General features: G+C 42.7%; 1 protein-coding gene across 1 annotated transcript; it reads left to right on the forward strand.

The window, feature by feature from the left end:
• The first annotated feature begins 878 nt into the window (after positions 1 to 878).
• Gnat2 (guanine nucleotide binding protein (G protein), alpha transducing activity polypeptide 2) lies at positions 879 to 9,314 on the forward strand. Its single transcript, XM_013031864.1, has 8 exons — positions 879 to 1,005; positions 2,585 to 2,627; positions 3,233 to 3,374; positions 4,075 to 4,232; positions 5,834 to 5,962; positions 6,177 to 6,306; positions 8,520 to 8,673; positions 9,112 to 9,314. Exons 1-8 carry the CDS (start codon positions 888 to 890, stop codon positions 9,300 to 9,302), a joined length of 1,065 nt encoding a protein of 354 aa, XP_012887318.1. The 5' UTR covers positions 879 to 887; the 3' UTR covers positions 9,303 to 9,314.
• Positions 9,315 to 10,655: the final 1,341 nt, after the last annotated feature.

Genomic DNA, 10,655 nt, shown 5'->3' on the forward strand with positions numbered 1-10,655 from the left:
TTTTTTTTTTTTGGGTCCGGTCGTGGGGCCTGAACTCTGGGCCTGGGCGCTGTCCCTCAGCTCTTCAGCTCAAGGCTAGCACTCTACCACTTGAGCCACAACGCCACTTCCAGCTTTTTTTTCTGCTTATGTGGTGCTGAGGAATCGAATCCAGGGCCTCAAGCATGCAAGGCAAGCGCTCTACCACTGAGCCACCTTCCCAGCCCAAGTCTGAGACTCTTATCTCCAATAAACCACCAGAAAACTGGAAGTGGTGCTGTGGCTCAAGCAGTAGAGCATTAGCCTTGAGCTGAAGAGCACAGGGACAGAGCCCAAGCCCAAAGTTCAAGCCCCACGACCGAATTAAAAAAAAAAAAAAAAAACAGTTTGCCGGGATCAGCCTTGAACCCTTTGAGACCAAAACCCTGTAATTTGGAATTTCAACATGGAGAATGCTAACTAGCTCTGTGCCCCTAACCTCCAGCTCTGTGATGCAAGGGAACTCCAGGAAAGAAGAGACTTTTAGGATAGACCTTTCAAGAGGATAGAGGGGGCTTGTTGCATCTCAGAGCTTCAGGACCCATACCCTACCTTCTGGTCAGAATCCTAATCACTTCCCTCCCTACAGGACATTTGAGTCTTTGCCTTTTGTCTTATGGGCTAAGCTTTTAAGTGGCTTAACCCATCACATTGCTAGACAAAGTCGAAAATCCCTAATAGTTTCTAGTTGGTGTAGGGAGTCTGCAAAGGTAGGCAGAATACAACAACCTGTAGCCTATTGTCTCTTCCAGCTTTTAGGGGAGTGAGGAAACAATACTGGATCCCAATTTCTTTTTTTCACTCACTTTCACGAACTTCAAAGAAAGTGTTAGGAGCCCGAGGAAGAGGCTGAGGAAGTGACTGCAGAGATGGGAAGTGGAATCAGTGCTGAAGACAGAGAACTGGCAAAGAGGTCCAAGGAGCTGGAAAAGAAGCTGCAGGAGGATGCTGACAAGGAAGCCAAGACCATCAAGCTGCTATTACTGGGTGAGATGTGAAGCCAGAAAAGGGGAAGGTAGTGCTTCTTCCTGCTTTGTGGGAGGTGGGGAGATTCTATCACATCCCATTGAGATTGAAGGGCAGGCCAGTTTCCTTCTTTCCAATCGGTGTCAGGCAGGAGCACCAGGATTAAGTTAATATGGAGACAGTACATCCACCTTAAGGGAACTCAGAATGCCAATGTTACTGAATTTCGTACTGTTTTTGAATTAGAAATGATATAAATGCCAGGGTGGTCCCATCTATCTCCAATTGTAACATTTCCTGTTAGCTTGGCAGATACCAAGAACTCTGGGTCATAGAACCAGAAGAGAACAGAACCTCCCTTCATGAATGGATTCTGAAGTTCCACTACACATTTCCACCACACTGCCTCAAGGATAGGTCCATTGATACTTGCCAAATATGCTGATTTCTTCTTTGGAAGTAGGGAGACCTGATTGGGGCAGCCATGGAATCTTTCTATCCACCAAAGTCCTTTCCTAATATTAAGAAGTTGTTAAAGCCCTTTGTTAAGTGGGAGGGTCATTAACTTGATGCTGTTTATGCTGAGAAAATAAAAGGTAGCGCAGTGAGTCATTCAATTAATCATGGCTATAAATAGAAGCAAGACAAGAAAATTTCACATCATTAGTATTTCAGAAATAAGCTAGGTGCAGCAGGGACTTACATGATAGACTGGGTTTTTGCCTCTTTGGGGATTGAAGCATCAAGGCTAAGGTGCCTCACTTTCTCCCAGTGTACCTGGGGCACAGCCCAAGGACAAAGTACAGGAGCATCTCTCTGTAAGCTAGACCCAGATTCCAAAGAGCCCAGGGGTCATATAGGAAGATCTAAGAGATGGCAAGCCCACTGAAAGAAATTTGTTTAAGCCTAAACAGGTTTCTTTTAGGTTCAGGATAAGCAGCTTAGAGGAACAAGCACAGACCCAGTGGGAGGGCATTAAGGATGGGACAGTTGGTGTAGATGGAGAGAGAGGATTGAAAGGAATGTGAGGTTTGATGGGGTAAGAGAAGTGTGAATGAGGGCATTTTGGTCAATTAATGGAACCATCAAGATGACGAAAAAAAGAACTTACTAGTGAAGCAATTCTGGCTCTCTCCAGTCCTACCCAAGAGTACTCATCTTAAGTTTAAAAAAAAAAAGGATGCTTAGGAAATTGTTAAAGGAATTTTCCATGAATACATCAGATTGTCAATGCTTGTTAATAGGATGACTGACTTCCAAGGTCCATTTGGAAGTATCTGGAAAACACTTGGTTGTTATAACTTCGAGTGGAATACTAGTAAGAGGAAGCCAGGAATGGTTCCAACTCTCCTACAATGCAAAGGACAGCCATCTACAACATAGAAAATCCAACCTCCAATATAAGTAGTGCTAAAGCTAAGAAACTCTGCTCTAAATCCTGGTCAAATGGCCTGAGCTCATGGTGCCAGGAGCACCATAGGGCAGCAATCATTCTTGTGTTCTTCTTGTAGCAAGGCTCCCAGATAACAGTTCTCAGACCATCTACTAGAATGTTAGGGAGAATAATGGAGATTTGAAGGGTAAACATTTCTCCTTTCAGGTGCTGGGGAATCAGGGAAGAGTACTATCGTCAAACAGATGAAGTAAGTAGAAACAAGACCCAAAAGGATAGAGGTGGGGAGAAGTTGTCAGTGGGCCAGGGGAGGGACTCAAGACTGAGGCAGTTAGGTGCTGGTGGCTCACACCTGCAATCCTACTACTTAGAAAGCTGAAATCTAAGGTTTTTGGTTTAAAGCCATGAAAAGGCATGAAAATCTGGGAGGCTCTTATCTCCAAATAAGCACCAAAAAGCCACAAGTGGAACTGTGGCTCAAGTGATAGAGCTGGTGCTCTACCACTTTGAACAAAAGATGTCTAGGCCCAGAGTTCAAGCCCTAAGTACTGGCACCAGTGGGGTGGAGGTAGGGAACTGGGTATAAATAACCTGACTCCTAACATTTCCTTCCTCCTACACTTTGAGACAGCATTAGGGATAAAGAGATGGAACTTGGGCTGGGAAGGTGGCTCAGTGGTAGAGCACTTGCCTTGCATGCATGAGGCCCTGGGTTCGATTCCTCAGCACCACATAAGCAAAAAGAAAAAAGCCAGAAGAGATGGAACTCTTAGGACCCTTCAAATCCCCGAGATTCCCAACCCCTTAGGTCGGGTTATTAAATCCAACTGAAAGTGGAGTATCTGCCCATTGAAGGATCATTCACCAGGATGGTTATTCGCCAGAAGAATGCCTGGAGTTTAAGTCAGTCATCTACGGAAATGTGTTGCAGTCCATCCTCGCTATCATCCGAGCCATGTCCACACTAGGCATTGACTACGCTGAACCAAGCCGGGCGGTACGTGATTGATGTTACGTGATTATGGGTAGAAACAGGGATGGTTAGTGAGAAGAAACAGACCAGAGGTCAAGAAATCATAGGAAAAGATAGTAAGAAAAAGTTCTGTGTAGCTAAAATCCCATATGTAGATTCAAATCTCTGTCCTAGGAAAATAACCTCTGCTTTTATAACATGTTCACAAAACTCTTGTTTCCTCATTTTTATTTTTTTCCTCTTTACCATTTAAATTGCTCCTCCCGGGCCTTACGCCTTGGTCATGAAAACTTTTATAAACAAAAGCCCTGGCTCTAGTATTATTAGCCTTAGACTTGAGTTACTGACAGGACAAAGGTAATAGGCTCGTTTTCCATGCTGTCCATTTCTTGGATATTCTAGTTTTAAAGTTCTAATCTCCCTGAAGCAAAGGACCCATGCTGTGTGGCAGTCACTTTCAGAGGAAGATCTGAAGCATGAAATACCAACGAGGAAGCACCTGGGGCTCTGTTTGCTATCCTCTAGGCATCTCAAAGCTGGATGTATTTCCACTCTCCATATCTAGGGTGTACACTCAAGAGTTCACTGCAAGTTTTCTTAGATGGACTTTTCACCTTAGGTTTTGGTAGCAATGCAAACCCCTTTCCATTCATGGTTGTTTACAGACGCCTTCTGGACAGCCTGACTCCTGTATCACTCTCAGCCAAGTTTCTGCATTTTACAGGATGATGGTCGACAGCTCAACAACCTGGCTGATTCCACTGAGGAGGGGACCATGCCCCCTGAGCTGGTAGATGTCATCCAGAAGTTGTGGAAAGATGGTGGAGTGCAAGCCTGTTTTGAGAGAGCTGCAGAGTATCAGCTCAATGACTCTGCATCTTAGTAAGACTGGGATGGGAGGGAGGGTGACACTTGAGCAATCCTCCAGGAGAAAACCCAGGCACTGAAAGCTGGAGATTCATAAGGCTGGATGTAAGACCACAGGGCTACCTGCCAGTTCCCACTATTCTGGATTACTGTAGGCTGGCTCTTCACAGCCTACAAAGCTGAAGTCACAAAATTCAAAACAGAGGTGCTCCACCTAGCAACCCTTAGCCCTGTGCTCTTAAGACAGACCCTGAGACATTGCCAGGACAAACCAAAGAAAGGAGGTCAGGAATTAAGAGACAACTTTGCAAAGCTGGGTCCAAAATGATAAGGGACACAGTTTATCGATCCTACCTGCAATGGGGTAGTAGCAGATGAGTTTGAGAGTCAAATGGATTTGTGTTTAATTCCCATTTGTCATCGAATTTTGAAATCATGCTGTTATTGCCTAGCTCTGCCTTACCAGGGCCATCACTGTTAAGTGTATTACGTAAGGGAGTCAAGACTCTTATCCCTGAACAATAAGCCTTCAAGGTAGGGTTTGTGTGTACATGGACTTGAATTCAGGGGGTCTCCATCCTGCTTAAAGCTGTCATGCTACCAGTTGAGCCATACTTCCACTTTTGGCTTTTGCTGGTTGGAGATTAGTGGATTTACCTGCTTGGGCTGGCTTTGAACCACAACCCTCATAGCTCAGCTTCCTGGATAGGTTTACAGGCATAAGCTACCAGTGACTAGCTTCAAGATAAAAAACAGAAGCACAATAACTAGCTTGCCTAAGGTCATATACATAAATAGAAGAGGCTGATTTTCACTCATGTCCACAAAGGGAAATATTTTGTTAATACTATACCATAATGCTTTTGAGACAGGGATCTAGCTGTCTTTGCAGCCTAGGCTGGCCTAGGACTCATGATCCTTCTGCTTTAGTCTCCAGTATGGAACTTAGTCCCACATACCACATGCAGCTACATAATATCTTTTCACCCTATTAACTCCTTTGAATTTTTTCTTCATCTCTAAAATGGGGATATAAATTTTAAAGGCTTCTATGAAGTTCAATGAGAATTTAAATATGAATATGGCTTACATTAAATACTGATGTTCACTTTTCTTCACTTCGTGAGTCACTTTGCTTTGCATCTGCCTTCATCCTTCTTTGTAACCTTTTTTTCTTTCTAGTGCTAGTACTGGGACTTGAACTCAGGGCCTTGGTACTGACTTTTAGCTTTTTCTATTCAAGGCTGGAGTTCTATCACTTGAGCCACAGTTCTACTGCTGGCTTTATTTAATCGCTTTACATCTATTCCTCTCCCCTGATGAGATTTTTGTACCTATTTAAACCAGTAAATCTTGTTCAAGGGTCTAGAAAAGCCTCTAAGGCAAAACCCAAGTAAAAGTTATTGGACTTGAGCAGAACACATGACTGAAATGGGCTGTGCCCCCTTTCTACTTACTTTTGTAAGGCCCAGGAGGGCTCAAAGGAATCCTAGATCTAATGCTTCAGATGCCAGTCCTGGTTCTATCACATTAGTTGTGACTTTGGGTAAGGAATATTTTCCTTCCATTGGCCTTGGCAAATGTAATGTCAACAATGGCCAATCACTTTCCTCTAGTTACCTGAACCAATTGGACCGAATTACAGACCCCAACTACCTCCCCAGTGAACAAGATGTACTCCGATCCAGAGTCAAAACCACAGGCATCATTGAAACCAAATTTTCTGTCAAAGACTTGAATTTCAGGCAAGTACTGTTTCCCTGGGGGCATCTTCAGATGCACATGTGCAGTTTCAAAAAGGGGTGTGGGCATGCTTCGTGCTCTTTGCTGAGGCCCAATGTTCATTGCTGAGCCCAATCCTAGTTCTTCTCTCATCCCACTTCTGGCTTTGTTCACTGGTCCCATTGTGGCCACCTCTCATGTTGAATACTATAAGAGAACAACTGCTTCCTCCCTCAGGATGTTTGATGTGGGAGGGCAGAGGTCAGAGAGAAAGAAGTGGATCCACTGCTTTGAAGGAGTCACCTGCATCATTTTCTGTGCAGCTCTCAGTGCCTATGATATGGTACTGGTAGAAGATGATGAAGTGGTAAGTGGCCTTTGCACCAAGCAGATTCAGTGGTACAATCTCTCCCATTCCCCCTTTCTCTAAACCACAAGCCATTCAATTCAATGCCCCTCACCGGGTTGAATCAGTTAGTACTGTCAGCTCAGCCATTTTATCAGATCAACCAATGGCTCATTGTAAACAACTCCAGAAAAACCTCTTCCTCTACAGGTTTTAGTATACTCTTCCATGTTGCTTGTAAATAATGGGAGATGAATAAGGTAGAAAGATGAAGAGTCTGATGTGTACCTTTTTTGTGTGTGGTACTAGGGACTGACCAAAGCATTGACAATACCTTCCAATGAGCTGTGATTACAGGTTTATGTCACCAACCTAGTTTATGTTTTTTGTTATTATTGCTGGCAGTCCTGGGATCGAACTCAGGACATTTGTGTATCTGAAGCACTTTTGAAGCACTAGGGCTGTACCCAAGCTTCTCTCATGAATCCTAGACATCTACTTGACCCATGTCCTTAACACCCAGACCCTCCCCGCCCCCCTTTTTCTTGCCAGTCCTAGGGCTTGAATTCAGGACCTAGGCAGTCCCTAAGCTTTTGTTGGCAAGGATACTGCCCTATCACACTTGGAGCCAAAGCTCCAACTCCAGCTTTTTGGAAGTTAATTGGAGATGAGTCTCAGACTTTTTTTGCCTGGGTTGGCTTAAACCACGATCCTCAGATCTCAGCATTCTGAGTAGCTAGGATTAAAGGTGTGAGCAATTGGTGCCTGGCTCTATCTTGTTTTTGAGTCTTGCTATCTTTGCCTAGCCTAGCCTTGAATCTCAAGTCTACTTCCATCTTGTGAGTAGCTGGGATGGGATTACAGATATGTGCCAGCATGCCCAGCTGATGTGTATCTTTATGCAGCATAATAAGAGGGGTTGAAATACTAACCTCATTTAGAAGTCTAAAAATGTACTAAGTTTCAACAGGAGACTGGAAGACCAGGTTTCTCACATGCAAAATAAATTGGCAGCTGGGTTCCCTTTAACCTGTAAAGTTACCCTTTAACCTGCTAGTTACCTTGAGTCTGAAAGGAAATCCAAGCTATGAAGATACTAATTTCACATAAACATCTGTTCTGCAAATGGAGGCCAGCTGCCTACTAATTGTAAAACAAAGTTTTCTTCCTCTAGTTATTGTCCCTTCTCGCTAATAGATCAGGTTCACATTAGAGCACTTGCTCACTGTCTTACAGCACTATTTATTCACTTTCCAAGATCTTTTCCACCTTAAAATCCTGAGGTCTTAAAGGGCTGTGGAGAAGTATTAACAATGAAGAAAGGCTCTAACTCTATGGTCTATTTCAAGCCTCTATAGGTCTGTTCCCCAAGCCAGGTGCCAGTGGCTCACGCCTGTAATCCTAGCAGCATAGGAGGCTGAGATCTGGGTATTGCAGTTCAAAGCCAGCCTGGGCAGGAAAATCCATAAGACTCTTATCTTCAATCAACCAACAGAAAACCAGAAGTGGCACTGTGGCTGAAGTGGTACAGCGCTAGCCTTGAGCTGAAGAGCTAAGGGATAGTGCCCAGGCCAAGTTCAAGCCCCAGGACAAAAAAACAAAAAGCAAAAAACTATTCCCTAAAAGTAAGCTGGACTAGAATACAGCCACCTCCATACTGCTTATATCTAATGCTTTTCTTGGTCTCTGAATGTAGCAACAAAGAAAATAAGAGAGAAGTGCTGGTGGTGTGGCAATAAGAAATTCCTTTACTGTGTCACCAGGGCCGAAGTATCCATGTCATGTTCCTGCTCCAACTGAGATCTGGATATCATGACAGAAATTTATCAAAATATCTTAAGAGACAAGTGGACATGTGCTAACTTGGGCCTGGTTTCAAACCTGTAACTGCAGTACTTATGAACGCCAGAGTCCTTATTTGTATCCTGGTTGCCAAAGATCTGTCTATCTTTTTTGGATACCTTGATTCTAACCACTATCATGGAAATCACATATACATGATCTTATTTAACTTTCATAATAATTCTATAAGGATTATAGAGACTCACAGTTGAATCACCCAGCTACCAAAATGAAAGGAAATGAAAAGCAACCAAGATCCCAAGGTCTGTTTTGCTGTACTCCACATTGAAGGACAGAAGCTATTTCCTGTTTTCCTTTCACATGTGGAACACAGTAAACAGGTATCTCATAAACCCAATCTGATTATTTCCAATGGTCTTTCCTCTTTCTAGAATCGCATGCATGAGTCTTTGCATCTGTTCAACAGTATATGTAACCACAAGTTCTTTGCGGCTACTTCTATTGTCCTCTTTCTTAACAAGAAGGACCTCTTTGAGGAAAAGATCAAGAAAGTCCATCTCAGTATCTGTTTTCCTGAGTATGATGGTAAGTGTCAACTGCTGCAGATAACAGCAATGCCTTTTAGTAGTGACTCACATGCCAAGGAGACATAAAGGAAACTTGTCTTAAGGGAGAAACTTGAGCATTCAGGTACAGGGTTTAAATTCAGATGTGTCCAGAACACAGGAGATAGCAGACTGAGGGGAGCCACTCACTGTTGAAAAGGATACCTGCTAGAAACCAAATATGAAGATACAGAGATCTCTCCTCAATGTTTTGCTTCACTCAATAAAAAGCACTAGAGTACAAGAGATAACTACCTCCAAAATTAGGCCCCAACTGTGTTTATCTAACACAATGTGGAATAAGTCGCCTAAAAATGGGTGAGGCCTTAGATTCTAAACTCTAGGACAGCAGAAAAGAAAAAAAAGTAACTAAGAAGGGTTAATTTATCCCATTCTTCACTATTTTTTTTTAAACCAGGGAACAACTCCTATGAGGATGCAGGGAATTATATCAAGAGCCAGTTTCTTGACCTCAATATGAGAAAAGATGTCAAAGAAATCTACAGCCACATGACCTGTGCTACTGACACACAGAATGTCAAATTTGTGTTTGATGCAGTTACAGATATTATCATCAAAGAAAACCTCAAGGACTGTGGTCTCTTCTAACATTCCTCTGATCAGAATCCCAAGATTCTGCTTAATACAAGAAGGTGGATGTTTCATTTCTCTGAGCCTCTAAAATGAAGATAACTTCCCTACCTACTACTTCACAGGGTTATTCTGCAGAGCACAAACACAAATGCAGGGAAGGCTCAGAAAAGCTCTTCTGGTTAGTCACACATGAAAAGGCTGCAATTTGTGAAACTCAACACCTGGTTTTTAGAATCTCAACAAACTATCCCCAGCATAATGGCAAACCTTCTCTATAATGCAAAATAAACAATTAAAATCAAACCCTCAATAAACCTGCCACTCCTCTTTTTACAAATAGATGTCTGTGACTCAGCTCAGAGATTTGGATCCCTGGGTGGGTGATTTTAGTTTCTAAAGACACACATATCCAGAAATGATCATCACTCTGCCCTCTGGGCTGCCAAACACACTGAGTTTCCTTTATCTCTATAAATAACTGTTTTGCTACATAAGATACTTTCTGACTAAACTCGGAGAACATCAACACACACCCACTTAGGATTTTATTGTTGCCATTTCTGTATCAAAAAAATTCAGAACAAGTGAGCAATCTAAAATTCTTATTTCAACTGCTACCTTTTGGGAGAAATAAAGACTTCTGAGCTTCCTTTAGGCACTGAAAATTTGTGTTGATGGGTCCACATGAAACTGGCTGCAAATAACATCTTCCCAGACCAAGAAGTAAATTATTCCTTTGAACTCCTCTGAGGGAAAGGAAACTTTATCTTGACAGGAGGTGGTGAAGTCAAGTATAGATTTAGCATTTACAACTACAATACTAGTGAGGAAAGGTCTTGGCATCCAAGGTTTAGTATATAAAAGACAAAATGTCAAAATGAAAATCTGCACCTTGCCACAAACACACATTCATACTTAGGCTGCTTCCAGCAATATTAATACTAGAGAACAGCATGTGCTTGAAATACACTAATGAATAAATTTGCAGCTATTGAGATTAGAATCATTCTGGTTTGCCTGAAAATAAGTAAGTAAACATCAACCTGGGAAGATCACCAAAGGAACTGTTCTGGCTAAATCTACTGAAGATTTAAAGCCAGACGCCAAAAAAAAAAAAAAAACTGGGCAAGACTTCACACATCTAAGGCCCTACTCTGAATGGCAGCCCAACCATCACCAACTTGTTCTCCTTAACTCAATATACAAGGATTCCCCAGCCCCCCCCCCCCCACTCCACAAGTATGCTGAAAGCTACAGACCTCAAGTCTTTGTTTTTGAGGTAAGGTCTCATTTGTTGCCCACTGGTCTTCCACTCAGGGGCAGATCACCTTCTCTCAGCCTTCTTGTTAATAGATGTCACTCTTTTTT

This window comes from Dipodomys ordii, unplaced genomic scaffold (assembly GCF_000151885.1).
Source record: "Dipodomys ordii isolate 6190 unplaced genomic scaffold, Dord_2.0 Scaffold146, whole genome shotgun sequence".
Classification (NCBI taxonomy): Eukaryota; Metazoa; Chordata; class Mammalia; order Rodentia; family Heteromyidae; genus Dipodomys; species Dipodomys ordii.